This window comes from Raphanus sativus, chromosome 3 (genome assembly GCF_000801105.2).
Source record: "Raphanus sativus cultivar WK10039 chromosome 3, ASM80110v3, whole genome shotgun sequence".
In the NCBI taxonomy this organism is placed as follows: Eukaryota; Viridiplantae; Streptophyta; class Magnoliopsida; order Brassicales; family Brassicaceae; genus Raphanus; species Raphanus sativus.
This window is the reverse complement of record NC_079513.1, coordinates 21,223,508-21,239,292: the sequence shown is the minus strand read 5'-3', so window position 1 is coordinate 21,239,292 and position 15,785 is coordinate 21,223,508. Positions and strand designations below refer to the sequence as shown.

General features: G+C 35.8%; 2 protein-coding genes across 2 annotated transcripts; both read left to right on the top strand.

Annotated features, from left to right (window-relative positions):
- The first annotated feature begins 2,776 nt into the window (after positions 1-2,776).
- Positions 2,777-9,762, top strand: LOC108845464 (calcium-transporting ATPase 8, plasma membrane-type-like). Its single transcript, XM_057006435.1, has 28 exons — positions 2,777-2,827; positions 2,942-3,080; positions 3,215-3,285; positions 3,351-3,434; positions 3,534-3,611; positions 3,687-3,761; positions 4,131-4,211; positions 4,298-4,380; positions 4,674-4,782; positions 4,878-4,933; positions 5,113-5,155; positions 5,235-5,318; positions 5,415-5,552; positions 5,666-5,731; positions 5,809-5,904; positions 6,750-6,863; positions 6,945-7,100; positions 7,227-7,286; positions 7,367-7,522; positions 7,731-7,847; positions 7,928-8,026; positions 8,169-8,306; positions 8,403-8,503; positions 8,608-8,653; positions 8,818-8,943; positions 9,021-9,122; positions 9,201-9,377; positions 9,459-9,762. The coding sequence occupies exons 1-27, from the start codon at positions 2,777-2,779 to the stop codon at positions 9,342-9,344; spliced, it is 2,613 nt and encodes an 870-aa protein (XP_056862415.1). The 3' UTR covers positions 9,345-9,377; positions 9,459-9,762.
- A 3,621-nt stretch (positions 9,763-13,383) lies between these two features.
- Positions 13,384-14,704, top strand: LOC108845926 (probable membrane-associated kinase regulator 6). The gene is made up of 2 exons (XM_018619126.2): positions 13,384-14,184; positions 14,274-14,704. The coding sequence occupies exons 1-2, from the start codon at positions 13,500-13,502 to the stop codon at positions 14,279-14,281; spliced, it is 693 nt and encodes a 230-aa protein (XP_018474628.2). The 5' UTR covers positions 13,384-13,499; the 3' UTR covers positions 14,282-14,704.
- Positions 14,705-15,785: the final 1,081 nt, after the last annotated feature.

Sequence of the window (15,785 nt, the reverse complement as noted above, 5' to 3'; positions counted from 1 at the left end):
ATGGTCAATGATATGCTCTCTACTGGTATCATTAGACCAAGTACTAGCCCCTTCTCAAGTCCAGTATTATTGGTTAAAAAGAAGGACGGTTCTTTTCGCTTCTGCGTTGACTACCGTGCTCTCAACCGCTCTACAATACTGGACAAGTATCCAATACCAGTAATTGATCAGCTTCTTGATGAACTTCATGGAGCTTCAGTTTTCACTAAATTGGATCTCAGATCGGGCTATCATCAGATCCGTATGGCAGAAGAAGATATACACAAGACTGCTTTTCGGACAGTAGAAGGACATTACGAGTTTCTCGTGATGCCTTTCGGCCTCACTAATGCTCCTGCAACATTTCAAGCCCTCATGAACAAAGTTTTCAAGCCGTTTCTTCGAAAATTCGTGCTTGTGTTCTTTGATGATATCCTCATATTCAGCAAAGATGAGCAGGCGCATGAACATCATCTCCGTCAAGTACTCCAGGTGTTACGAGAACAAAAGCTGTATGCTAACTTGAAGAAATGTACATTTGGAGTAGCTGAGGTTGATTATCTGGGTCACATGATTTCAGCGAGAGGTGTAGCCACAGATTCAGACAAGATTGCAGCAATGAATAATTGGCCATCTCCGCAGACAGTCAGACAACTCAGAGGATTCTTGGGGTTAACCGGATACTACAGACGTTTTGTCAAAGATTATGGCGTCATAGCTCGACCATTGACGTCGTTACTGAAGAAGGATCAATTTTGTTGGTCACAGGAAACTCAAGCAGCGTTTGATAAGTTGAAACACGCTATGGTCCATGCTCCAGTATTGACTTTACCGGACTTTAATCAAGTCTTTGTGATTGAGTCTGATGCTTCTGGTTTCGGCTTGGGCGCAGTTTTAATGCAGAATAAGCAGCCCATAGCTTACTTCAGCCATGCTCTTACTCCTCGAGAACAACTGAAACCAGCGTACGAAAGAGAACTAATGGCAATTGTGATGGCTATTAGGAAGTGGAAACATTATTTGATTGGTCGCAAGTTTCAAGTTCACACGGATCAGCGCAGTTTGAAGTTCTTATTGGAGCAAAAAGAAGTAAATATGGAGTATCAGAAATGGCTTACAAAGATTTTGGGATTTGATTTCGAAATTTTTTACAAGCCAGGTCCAGAAAACAGAGTGGCTGATGGATTATCGAGATCTTTAGCATCTTCATCGCTTCTCTTTGCGTTGACTGTTCCGATGGTTTTGCAGTGGGAAGATTTGTATAAAGAAATTGAGAATGATGCAACCATACAAGCACTGATAGCAAAATTAAAGTCAGGAGCTCTACTTTCTCAGAAGTATCAGGTGGTGGAAGGAAAATTGTGGTCCAAGAGGCGTTTGGTGTTACCGAAATCCTCTAGATTCATTTCCTTAATTCTACAGGAAGCTCATGATAGCAAAACGGGTGGTCATTCAGGGGTGTTGAAAACGGTCAAGCGTGTCCAACGTTCATTCTTCTGGAAAGGGATGCAGAAACAGATTCAAACATATGTGGCAGCTTGTGAGATATGTCAGACTCATAAACATTCTACATTATCTCCGGCGGGTCTACTGCAACCACTACCTATTCCTGAGCGTGTGTGGGAAGATGTCACCATGGATTTCATAGAGGGGCTACCGACATCAAATGGTTTCAACGCCATTTTGGTGGTCATTGATCGATTGAGCAAATATGCCCACTTCATTGGTCTCCGTCATCCTTTTACGGCGTTAGACGTGGCAAAGAAATTCATCAATGATGTTGTCAAGCTTCACGGATTTCCGAAGAGTATAGTATCTGATCGTGATCGCATTTTCTTAAGTGCGTTTTGGACCGAAGCATTTCGTTTGGCAGGAACAACTTTGAAGTACAGCACCGCTTTTCACCCTCAGACAGATGGGCAGTCTGAAGTGTTGAATAGATGTCTTGAGACATATTTGAGATGTTTTAGTTCGTCACACCCGAGGTCCTGGAATTCATATCTTTCGTGGGCAGAACTCTGGTATAACACTACACATCACAAGTCTCTACAGACAACACCTTTCAATGTGTTGTATGGTCGTGATCCCCCTGCTTTGCTACGTTTTGAGGAGGGATCAACATCAAACTTCGAGTTGGAAAAGGCTATGCGTGAGCGAGATTTGATGTTGGAGTCGTTGAAACTCAACTTATTGCGCGCTCAGCAGATTATGAAATCCCAGGCCGATAAGTCAAGACGTAATGTGGAGTTAACTGTTGGAGATATGGTGTATTTGAAGTTACAACCGTATCGTCAGAAAACGGTGGCAAGACGATTCTGTCAGAAGTTAGCCGCAAAATTCTATGGACCTTATAAAGTCTTGGAGAGGATTGGAGCTACAGCTTACAAACTTCAATTGCCATCAGAGGCTCGGGTCCATCCAGTATTCCACATTTCTCAACTGAAGCGTGTTATCGGTGAGTATGATCAGAGTCAAGTTCTCCCGCCTGGGTGCATCACAGAAGTGGATGAGGTGATAATGCCCGAAGACATCTTAGACAAACGTTATGGTCCAAAAGGGAAGTTGGAGTTGCTGGTTCACTGGCAGGATAAGTCTTCGTTAGAGGATTCATGGGTGCTTTATGAAGAATTCCGTCAGTGTTTTCCATCTTACCAGCTTGAGGGCAAGCTGGATTTCGTTGGGGGAAGTATTGATAGGCTCAAGAATGTATTTTACAGAAAGAAGAAGGCGGGAGAGTGTCTGAGTGAGCAAGAAGTTACGAGTGGAAGTCGTTAAGAGTCATTTGTTTGTAAAGGTCATGAGGGAAACCTCTGATTCGTTTAGAGTCTTTGGCCGTTATTCATTTACAGTCATTCGAAAGTAGTATAAAAGGGATGTGTAGAGTGAAGTCGAGTCTTATGCTTTGTTGTAATCGGTTATGGACGTTATGAGTCTATACGATACGATCGTCATGAGATCGTAGACTGAGAGTGAAACTCGATATGAGAGTGTAGCTCAAGGTCACTTCAAAGCTTATCATCTTGTACTTCGTTCATTGAATAAGAAAGAGTTTGTTACAGAAGATAGATCTATAGCCTATCACCCTTACATCATTGTGACTGGTATTCTGATACTATATCTTTTTGTATGCTCTTGAGTTTCCTAGCCAAGTTTGAAACTTGGTTTTGTACTTCAGTCCACAGACAAGAGAATATGGAAACAATCTGGTTTAATTTGTCTCTCTTCCATTTTGCAGCTATCTCTGAGTATAAGCAGTCTCGTCATATCGAAAAATATAGCGAGGAGAAGAGAAACGTACGCCAAGAGGTATGTTCTTTTTCTCTTTGTTTGGTGCTTTGCCCACAGTATGTGCTGAACGTTTCTGGTTGCAGATTATTAGAGGTGGAAGAAGAGAATCGGTTTATACTAATGATATTGTTGTTGGCGATATTGTACCCCTCAAGAATGGTTTTCAGGTAAGCAAATTGACACTTTTGATACTAACTGTTGCTTGCTTTCTTGAGCTTCACACTTCAAAAAAGTTTTCTGAATTGTGGTCTCCAATAATGGTGCAGGTACCTGCAGATGGTGTCCTGTTTGTTGCAAACTCATTGAAGATTGATGAGCAAGAATTAACTGGCTCACACTTGACTGTAAGATGTGCCGGTGTTAATGCGCTAAATGATTACCTCTCTCCTTTATTCCCAACCACCTTTTTCAATTAACAGGTTCAAAAAGATCTTCTACATGACCCATTCCTACTATCTGGTTCAAAAGTAATAGAGGGCATAGGCACAATGCTGGTAAGATCTCAAGACACGTCTTTTCATTTCGCTATATATATTATAACTGATATTAGTAAAAGCGAGGCCTATCTAGAAAGTGATAAGTCAATTTGACATGGATGAGACTGTATCTCTTAGCAACAAAAGAATACTCCAATGTTGTCTATTTCTCTAGTGCCAGAAAATGTAAGCAAATGCATTAAATTTTGTGTGTTTTCTTTCAGTAAATGAATTGCCTTCTGTGAGATACGGCAAAAAAAAAAAAACATAATTTTATCTCTGAACTGAAAACTGCATTTCAAAGTTTTTACATCCCCTGCGCGAATCGTGATTGCTTTCTCTATACATGGTTTTTGATCTTCTACTTTGCTTTATTCTTTCCCCAAGGTTACAAGTGTTGGAATAAACACTGAATGGGGGAAAAAGATGGAGAAAAAACAAGAGATTGATAAAGAAAATCTTTTTCAGGTATGTTTTCTTTATTAATTGATTACTAATTCCTTGCTACCTTCTATAGTTTGCGCATTTACCACCTGTGATATTTTTTTTACTAGGTATACCTGAAACGGCTTGCTATTTCTGCTAGCTGGTTAGTCATGTTGCTCGCTTCAGTTGCCTGTATTGTTCATTTATGCCGGTAAGTCTGTCTTATTTCTGCTTTCGGTTCTAATTAAGTTCTATAGTGAGGACCTAACGATCCTTTTGATTCTAGATACTTCTATTTTTTTTTTTTTTTTTTTTTTTTTTTTGATAACCGTGGTGTGATCCCAAAGGCTTTCTAGGCCCAAGGACTAATCACCACGAGGCCCGCAAGATCCGCGTTTTCTTACCACTTAAGGCGCTCCGGGTGGCCAAGTAGAATCGAACCCAGGGCGGAAGCTCCAGCCGGAGCCCCTTTACCACTAGGCCAAGACCACTTGGTTATTCTAGATACTTCTATGGTCGGACCAAAAAACCAGATGGAACTTCGATGTATATGGCCGGAAGTACCACTTACGATGAAGCAATGGAATTTGTGGTCAAATCCCTGAGTTTTGGGGTATGTGGCTTCTCAACTTTACCTTGGTGGCATAGACCTAAAGTAATGGTAATTCTGTGTGACTCTTTTTTTTCCGCAAAATACTACTTTTGCAGATCGAGACAATAATCGTGGCAGTTCCTGTTGGACTTTTTATAGCTGTTGTCTTGAAGTTAGTTTCCTTTCATTTTTCAAAATTCGCTTTAATTATAAAATGCATACCAGAAGAGAAGCAAATCCTTAAGTATGCGTACTTCTAGTTTTGGCATTGCAGTTTGTTTTTCTTATCGTCATATGAGTCATGACATTAACATCTTGTTTCTCATCTTATAATTTTCCTCGCTGCACCAGTCTTACGTATACTACGGGAGCAATGATGACAGACAAGGCTTTGGTACTCTACCTTAATATTCCAAATTCTCCAAGGTCGTTACAGCATCAACATCTGCTAAACTTCCGTAAATTTCTTTCAGGTTCAAAACCTCTCTGCATGTGAAAGAATGGGACATGTTACAACTATTTTGTGTCATAAAACTGGAATCTTAACTTCGAATGAGGCAAGTGTTTTCCTTTATATGCAATTAGCTCATTCCTGCTTCCTCTTTTACTTCCTGAGTACCCACCCTCTTAAGCATTTATTTACTTCTAAGCAGATGTCGGTGGTTGATGTCTGGGCTGGAGGAATAAGGATGCAAGATATGGATGATGTTTCACATTTTCCCTCGATTCCTACAGAACTAATAATAGAAGGCGTTGCCCAAAATACAAATGGCAGTGTTGTTTTTGAAACGGTAATTGTGTGCAACCAGATCACGTGTTCAGCTGGACATAATTTGATAAGCATTATTCTTTTTTTTTTTTTTTTCTGAAGCATTATTCTTATTACGCTCATAACAAATTATAGGAAGTCACTGAACCAAAGTTGTATGGATCACCAACAGAACAAGCCATTCTTAGCTGGGGGAATAAGGTTTTGTTTCTTCCTAATCTTACATTACTAGCTATTAAGCTTATAACTACATGACTATTAGTTACTCATGTTTGTAGTTGGGAATGAAGTTTGACGAGGCTAGGTCAGGATCACCAGTCCTGCATGTTATACCATTCAATCCAAAAAAGAAATTTGGAGGCGTGGCATTACAGGTTACGTAACCTTTTTTTTTGTTTTCCTGAGCATCAGATAATCGATATACATATGTATATAAATCCCTGTTTTCACTTGACACATGCGAGGGAAATTCTACTAGACTTTGTATCACCCAACAGCTATCACTTAATAGTTATGATGCACCTTGTTAAGTTTACCCATACACCTAACTTCTCTATTTGTTCACCTAGTTCCCTTAAGGTATCTCTAGGATGGGATCCTTCTCCTGCAACTTCCACTGTAAAACAAAGCTTACAAGTTCCTGTCACCTTCACTTCTTTAAGAATGATAAAATAGATTACAGAAAGAGAGTACAATACCAACACACTCTAAGAACACAAAGATTCGAACTTTGTTTCTTCTCTTGTCTCTGGTAGCTTCTCACTCTCTGACTATTTCTCTCTTGTCTTCTTCTTATCCTTTGCTCAGCCTGCAGTTTTTCTTTGACTGCTTTAAACCTTTTACTTGTCTCTTTCTTGAGATCTTGTGGAGTTCTTCTCTTTGTTGTCTCTCTCTCTCTCTCTAGATCTTGTAGAGAGCTTCTTCTTCTGTATTTTTGAGATTTAAAAGCACGAATTAGGTTATAGAGTTTTTATATATGGTCTCTCAAAACCCCAATACGAAATAGGCTTTAGCCACTAAGACCTAAACATAACTTGGAATGAGGCATCTATGAGAATGCATCCACGAAATTGCATCTTTTTCCAAGTACACATAATCAAACTCATCCACGAAGTTGCATCCATGGCAATTCCATCCATGACCAAATGCACATTTCCAACAACATATACAGTGGTTCTATGTTTGATTCTTATACAGTTGTTATTTTGTTCATTTATAGGTTGGTACAGGACACCACGTTCATTGGAAAGGATCCGCAAAGGTTATTCTTAATTCATGCAGATGGTATATGGATGGTGCCAACAACCGCATAGCTATTTGTGAACAGAAACGGGTAGTTTGTTTATGGGCGTATATTACTAATTCACAAATATTATTCCATATATTTATTTACAAGAGTTCATTCTCTCTTTAGGAGATGGAAGGAATAAATGGAGACATGTGTATGAGAGGAATGCGTTGTGCTGCACTTGCTTATCAATCCTATGAGCTGGGAAGTCTTCCAACCACTGAGGAGGAACTTTGTAGACTACCGCAGGACCTTGTTTTGTTGGCTATTATTGGTATAAAGGTAACATTTCCATCACTCATTTCGAAACTTAAATTTGTATCAATGAGAATTAGTACCTTTCAGAACCTTTGAAGTCTTATTAATTATTATTATCACTACTTATCCAATGTCTTGACTAACGTGCAGGATCCTTTCCGGGAAGGCACAAGGGATGCGGTCGAGTTGTGCAACTCCGGAGGTGTTAAGGTGAATGTTTTACCATTCTTCTCATCTTGAATCTTTTTCTGATAATATGCGGTGACATGATTTGCTTAATGGACTTTCAGGTTTGCATGGTAACGGAGGATGACGTTCTGACTGCACAAGCAATAGCAACGGAATGTGGGATACTGAGGGATGCATCTGGCCGCAACATAATGACAGCAGCTCAATTTTGTGATCTTACTGATCTAGGAAGAGAGCTGATCTCCGGAGACATCTTAGTAGGAATCCATTCTTCCCCATTTTTTGCTTAATTTCATCTATACATATGTGTGTCCCATGATACATTAATGGAAATCACAGGATAAGATAATTAGATTCAGTCTGAGTTATCATAATGTCACACCTTGCAGGGTGAACTTGTTGTACTGTAACTGGATTGAGCCAAAAAAAAAAAAAAAATTAATTAACACACTACTCTATGTGAAGGTTTTTGCTCAATCTTCTCCTAGAGACAACCTTCGGCTTGTCGAAGCGCTGCAGAGAAGTGGGCATGTAGTTGCAACCACTGGGATGGCAATACATGATACAAAGACACTACTCGCGGTATCTTACTATTATCAAATCAATACGCAGAAAGACATCAATAATCACTACAACCCACGGTTACTGTTTTCTTTGCGCAGGCGGATGTTAGCCTTGCAATGGGATTCGGAGGGACCGCAGCAGCCAGAGAGAACGCTGATATTATCATACTGGATGACAGTTTTTATACGATTTTCAAGGTTAGTTATATGATATGCATGGGTGAAATGACGAACTCGGTTTATAGAATGCAATGCAACAAATTGAGGAAACATTTTTTGGCCGTGAGATTTCCTTTAAACAATCTTGCCACTCTTCTCAAGGCTTATATGGACAATGCAGGTTATCCAATGGTGTCGATCTCTATACACCAATATCCAGACATATGTCCTATTCCGGCTCACTGTGAGTGTCTCAGCCGTGGCCATCTGTGTGGTCGAGGTTGTGTTTTATGATGCATTTCCACTTAATGCCTTGCAGGTTCGAAAATATTATCCCCTTGTTACATCATCTTCTTGTATTGTTCCAATGTTCCATGACTGAAACCTTTGTCCTGTTTACTTTTCCCTGATGTAGCTTTTGTTGCTTAATCTTATTGTTGACATCTTTGGAGCACTAGCGTTGGCTTACAAACCGTCAGCTCGCAAGCTAATGGGAAAGCCACCAGTGGGTATAAGGTACACAAAATCTGAATAGTATAATTGATTAATATGTAGTTTCCCTTAGAAATATATGCCAATAGATCATTTATGTGAACCTTTTTCCGTTTGTGTTTTTGTAGAGACACTCTCATAACCAAGATGATGTGGTTCAAGATGGTGATACAGGTATGTCCCCCTGAAATTTCTTTGATTTGTCACTGATGTCCGAGGAAGTCTTTTATTTCATAGTTTCGAGAGAGCAAATAAACACCAAATAGTCATAACTATTTAGATTAGCAAATATGAAAAAAGCAACTTGTAGACCTCTAAATTATGTTTCATTCCTCCAGGTGACCTACCTTGTGCTGCTGGCGCTCATGCATTCTGATAGTGTACTGAAGCTGGATCATGGTAATACCGGCGATGCTGAAAAAGTGAAGAACACATTTATATTCTATTCTTTTGTCTTCTGCCTGGTAATCTTCGATTTCTCCCAATCCTTTGATTACTAGCGCTCATCTGAGAATAAGTTGATCATTGCTGTCGTCTGCAGGTTATTAATGAGTTTGAAATCCGAAGTGGAGACCAAACCTTGATAGAAGTTCTTAGAGACAATATGTTTATCTTTACAATAATGTCAACTATCATAGTTCAGGTAAATCCTTTGTACAAGTAACTACAGCACTTATCTACAGCACTTATCTTCTCTTTCTTTTTGTTCCTTGTGTATCAGATAATCTTGGTAGAGTTCCTTGGTATTTTCAACTCTGCTCTTAGGCTTGAAAGGATAAAATGGCTCATCTCCATCCTTGTGGGATTTCTCGGCCAGGTCGCCACTCGCTTCCCTTTGGAAGTATACCCATACTGCCGCAACTGATGTTTTGTTTTTTTCTAGTATAGGCATAATAACGTAAGAACATTTCACTCCCTAATCTATGACACATGAATATCTATCTTAGCTTAGACTTGACAGTTAACTTTTCTCGTATAGGTAAAAAGTGTTGATGCATCCCGGTAGAGTTGGACGTTGGCAAGCTGTTTTGTTGTCTGTGTGAACGTTGAAATCTTGTATTGCGTTTGTGTGTATAACCCGATCATGGTGGTTGGGTTAGTAATTATAAAGATTCACTAATACCATATATATTGGTAGTGTTGAATCTTTATTGCAACAGTTGAAAGCTTACATTGAAGGTGTTGAAAAAACTTAAAAACAGTACATGAATTATTTGCTGTTGAATTTTTTCAATATGTTGAAAGCTAAAATGTTAATGTACATAAATAGTTGTATTTATCTTGATTACTGTAGGTCACTTATATTATAGCAAATTATTATTGTGTTCTACAAAATATATTAATTTCATGTGTTTTGAAAAAAAAAAATATATATATATAAGGGTTAATTGGTAATTAATACATAATATGTAGGGTGTATTCTAACTTCTAAGTTGTTATGTAGATTTGGTGAATTATAACTTTTTATATCACTGAATCAAATTTTCTAAAAATCAAACTAGTGTTTATGGTGTAAGGATAATATAGTATATTCTTTTTTTGAAAGAATGTTAAATTTATTCAAAAATAATTTTTTTTTACAACTAGTGTGCTTCCTTTCTAAAGTTGATAAAAACTTCGAATCATAAATAACAAACTTGACTACATCTTAGATGCAAACCAAGCTTGCATTGTTCCTTCGTAGTGTCGACTCCCATTCAGCCGCAGTGATGAAATTCGATTTCTTACCACCTTGTCTATGTATCTCGACAGTGAATCTGCTGATTGATGTGTCTCCCATGTCTCCTTCCATTCTTTTCCCTCCATATGGTATGTAAGGAAGTCTGAAACACATATCTAAGTAAGAAAGATTGGTTTCCATTCCTTCCATTCTCCACCAAAAGTTCCAAAACTGCATTCCAGTCCGTTGTGAACCGATTACCCAGCAGATTCTTTGTTAACACCATCCATATCCGTTGAGAATAGGGACAACTGAAATAGAGGTGATCCCTTGTTTCCTTCTGAGCCGCACACAGAACACATTGAGCATATGCGTTCTATCGCTAAATCTACTAAATTCTTGTAATTAGAAATATAGATGAAGAAACAAATAAAAATTCATTCAGATGATTCATCTAAATGAATCATTTGGATGGAGATATAGATAGTCCCGAATAACATTCAAATGGATTATTTGGATGGATCATCTATATGAATCATCTATATGAATATGTAGATGGATATACAAACAACATCTAACTAAAAACCTAACTGGGTATCCATTTTCACTCAGTCTAGTTGTTTGATCCAAACATATTTTTTTTTTCATTTTTGACCTATTCTTTCCTTTTTTTTTTCCGACCACTTGTCACCAATTAATTTTAAATTAGTGAAGATCTTTATTTGTCTTTTAAGTCTTAGTTTAGTATTATTCTTCACGCCTATGTAAACTTAGTATTCATAACTGTAAACTGGTTGACCAAACCGTTTGCTAAATAAATATATGGATATTTGCTGACAAGAAAAAAAAACCAAGGACCATAGTTGTCTTTAACGAAATTCAGTTCGAATATTTTTATGAAATTTTCCTATAATTAATAACATTGAGACACAAGTATCTCCAGACATTAGAGAGGGTTTTCATAAAAATACCTGAACTAAATTTCGTTAAGTCTTTTAATGTCTAAACCTTTTTTGTTACCCATTTTAATACTCAAACTAATTATTTTGCTCAATTTAATACCCAAAAATTTAAAATTGTGCTCCTTTTAATACCCAAATTTTTTTTTTATTTTAATTAAAAATACTAATAAGTTTCAAACGAAATTTTAAAAATCTATAAAATCTAAGAAAAATAAAAAAAAATTCTAATTTTATTGTATTATTTAGGAAAGAATGTAAGTAATATATGGAGAAATTTTGAAAATTTTGAAAATTTAATTTTGTAAGAAAAAAAAATGTCTTTTATTTCAGAAAATAAACTAAATTCAAAATTTAAAACATTTATTACAATATTTAATATTACACACAATTTATTTACTTTTGTTTCTCAAACAAAAAATAAAATTAAAATTTTCTGAGATTTGTTTGAAATTTTAGAGATTTTTTTTATTTTTATTGAAAATAATTAATATTTTTTATTAAAATATATAAAGTTTGGGTATTAAAATATACACAATTTAATAGTTTGTGTATTAAAATTAGTAAAATAATTAGTTGGAGTATTAAACTGAATAGAGAAAAATTTTAGGTATTAAAAAGCTTAATAAAATTTAATTGAGATATTTTTACGGAATTTTCCCTTAATTATACCTCGTGTTGTGATCATTAGACGACCAACAAAACATTCCCTTCGAGATTCATATCATTAAATGCACTGCTCCAAACTACACTAATAAAAACCTTATTTCGAGTATCTCAAACGTAACCCATAAAAAGACCATGCAAAATGGCCCAAAGATAAGACTTCGATGAGTCTCCAAGTCACTTTCTTTTTTTGGCTTTTGTCCCCTAAACTTTCGACAATATTCATCTCTCACCCCCACACGTCCTGGGACCTCTGTCTCTCGACTCTCTCCCCTATCTTTCTCCTCCTCCCCCATTTTAATATTTTTAACTTTTCTTATTTATGAAAATGACTTCTTCTTTTTAGTTTTCTTTCTTTACCCTCTTTTCTTTCATTTCAAACGCGTGGTCCTCTTCATCTTTTTTTTTTGAATTTTTTTTGTTTTAGTCTGGTTGAATCCAGGGAAGTCGCAAGCCCGTGGTCCTCTTCATCTTAAAACGTATAATACAGCTATTTTATATGTGCTTCATGTATATTATTTTGTTTTCTTGTCTTCCAAATCAATTATTCCCATGAGATATGCGTCAACATGCATCCTTCTTTTTTAATGATTCTTCACAACAAATTAAAAATAATCATGTGTAACGTTTTGATTAGGGTTGGGCGTCCGGGTACCCATTCGGGTTTCTGTTCAGTCCATTCGGGTTTCGGGTTTTCGGGGTCAAAGATTTCAGCCCCATTCGGATATTTCTAAATTTTGGTTCGAGTTCGGTTCGGATCTTTGCGGGTTCGGTTCGGATTTGGATAACCCATTTAAAATGTTTTTAAATTTTCAAAATTCATTATATACTTTAAATTTTCAAAATCTATAAGAAAGATAATATATTACATATAAATTTTCATAACATATATGTCAAAATACCTTAATTGAACATATAAATTGGTTTTCTTTGAGTATTTGGATAAAGAATCAATAGATATTTAACTAGTTTGGTGTTTTCAGTATACTTTAGCTATTTTAAACATTTACTTTTGACTATTTGCATATATTTTCCGAGTATTTTGGAAAATTTAAAGGTGTATTATATATTTTTAATATTTTTAATATTTTTAATATACATTATATATAAAAATAATGTATATATTTAAGTATATAAATTTATTTCGGATATATTCGGGTACCCAAAATATTTCGGTTCGGATCGGGTTCGATTTCGGTTCTTTAAATACCGAAATTTTGAACCCGTTCGGATATTTAATCAATTTTGGTTCGGGTTCGGTGCTACTTTCTCGGATCGGATTCGGTTCGGTTTTTCGGGTTCGGATTTTTTTCCCAGCCCTAGTTTTGATATTCCTAATTAAAAGATAAATATGTTGCCACAATGGAATAAATAACTAAAAGAACTTAGTATATGGAAAAAGAGTATAAACTAAACTAAATGAGAGAAAAGGGGTGAAGGCAACAGCACATAACGAGAGGTAAGTATGGGCTCACGAACTCTTATGTTTCTTTTCCAAATATTAATATCTATTGTCTTTTACCAAACAAACCACATAAATATAATATATTACCGTTATAAAAATTAAAGTATATTATATCTTTGCTTCTATATATGTATGTACGTCCCTTCCTCTCTATATATACACTGAAACATATGTTCTCCACTCAAAACATATTCCTGTCTCCAACAAAAACCTCTGAACACATCAAGACCATATATACATATCCCTCAGACTTTTATTTTTATATCGGCCATGGAAGAAAATCAACAAGAAGCTTCAATGCAACTAGTTCCCATAGAGAGCTTCTCTTACAGTTGGTTAGTTAACTTTCCTTCTTTAGAAGCTTCCATCGATGATTATCATCAAAACTACGAAGATTCTTCTTCCTTCATCGAGATGGATCCAAGATTGCCTCCTTCTAGAAGATTCTTCATCAACAAAGCCCATGAAAGTAGCTTCAAGTTCGATACCTTTTTCTCTTTTACCGACGAGGATCACACTTTAGTTCACGCTGACGATATTTTCCGTGACGGGTACGTCATGCCTTATCTATCAAAAGCCACGGCAGCAAATACTAAGGAAAAATATGAGCCGTTGGATACGAAAACAGAGAAGAAGATGGTGACACGTGACATTCAGAGCAAGTCTCCTTCTTGTAGAAAATTGAAGAGAGTATCAAAGTGGGTTTTGTTAAGGTATCTTGATTTTTTGACGCCATTGTGTAAAAGATTGAGGAGATGTAGATCCGCTGGATCACATGGAAGTACCGGTTTTGACGCTAGGATCCGTTCAAAGACGTTGTCTAGAAGCAGAGTTTATTCTGAGGAAACGACGTCGTCGCCAAGAATAAGTGTTGCAGATGATTGTTATTGGAGAAGGTCTTGTGACTCAGAGAGCTCCATTTACGAAGCCGTTCTTCATTGCAAGAAATCTTTCGGTACGTTACTAGCTTACTATAAATATCATTAGTTGTTTAATTATGCAATTTTTGATTATTTGTTAATTATTTTTTGTTAATTTTAACAGAGAAATAAGAGTCAAGAATCCATTGAGAAGGAGCGGGTAGGAGTAGAGGTGGAGAATATTAAGATTGAGAAGAATAAGCAAATTGCATTTACACGTTACACATGGCGTGGGAGAGAGAGAGCAACTTGTGATGTGTCTTTTTGTTGTTTCTCTCTCTTGAATTAAGGAGACTGATGTGATGTTCCATGTGAATGTGTCATCTGATAAGGATCAAGAATGTCTTTTTTACATGAGTGGGCACATAGGTTATATGGGCAGCTAGCAGAATCAAGAAATTATTTTCAGATTTGCTTTGCTGTTTTTCTACATATATGTAAGTTGAATAGTTTCTTTTTATATATGTAATCCTATGTGCCTACCCATGTTTTACTTTCTGGTCCAATTGTGTTTGAATATTCTCACTTTTTGTGCCAATTTTGTCTTTTCTTGTCTTTGAGGTCATACAGGATGTCATCATATATTTGCATGATCGAACTCCTTTTCTTATAATAATTGAACTTAAAGCAATTACAATCAAACAAAGAGAAGAAAAAGAGGGAATTGCAAAAACATGTCCAGAACTATATATTTACTACTTTGACAAAAGATAGTCCCATGGTTCTAATGGTTAAGGCCAGTGATCGATTTTTTTGCAAGCATAATTTTAATTTTCTTATTATAAAATCAAGACCAGGTACGTATGTTCCAAATGTTAGTTTTGATTTCGGAATAAATTTTAGAAATAAAAAGGTTTTTTTTGTTAAAATATAAAAATAAGTAGGTGGATTTCGTGATCTATATATTCTTTTGTTTTGGTATGATTGTGCTTGTCATTTATGAACCTTTAGCATTTTCTGTAGGATTAGTTAAAATACCGGACAATCTACAATCTATCACATGTTTAAACATACCAAATGGTAATACATACATATGCAAACATATATTGAGAATCTTTGAAAATCCATAACAGGATATTTAAGATCTATACTTGTATTTTCTATTTTTTGAATCAGAAAATATGACGACTAGCTAATTATCCAAAACTGACAGAACTTGGTGTTTAGAACATCTATATCGCCGAGGTATATAAAATAAGTAACTAAACTTACTAATATTAATATTTAAATAAAAATTGTTTACTTAAATTATAATATTTTCTCACAATTAAACCACTTGCAGACTTTATTTTGTTTTCCTTTCCTTTTTAGAATTTAAGTAAATAACAAAATTAAAACCATATCAGATACTTCTCTTATATTAATATTCTTTTACAAAATTAAACAATCTCAAATCCCTCTTGTGTTTTCCTATTCTTAGTTTGTTTTAAGTGAAATTGAGATACTTTTTTTCAACTTAGGCTATGCAAAATATTGCAAGTATTAGAGGTACATCAAGGTCGATCAGGTTGTAAAAGTATCTCTGGTTCATTGCCGTTATAAAAAAATATATTCCAACTCATTTTAATTATTTTCTAAAATAAAAATATTATTTTATATATTTAAAAGAAGAAATATATTGATTTATATTTAGATA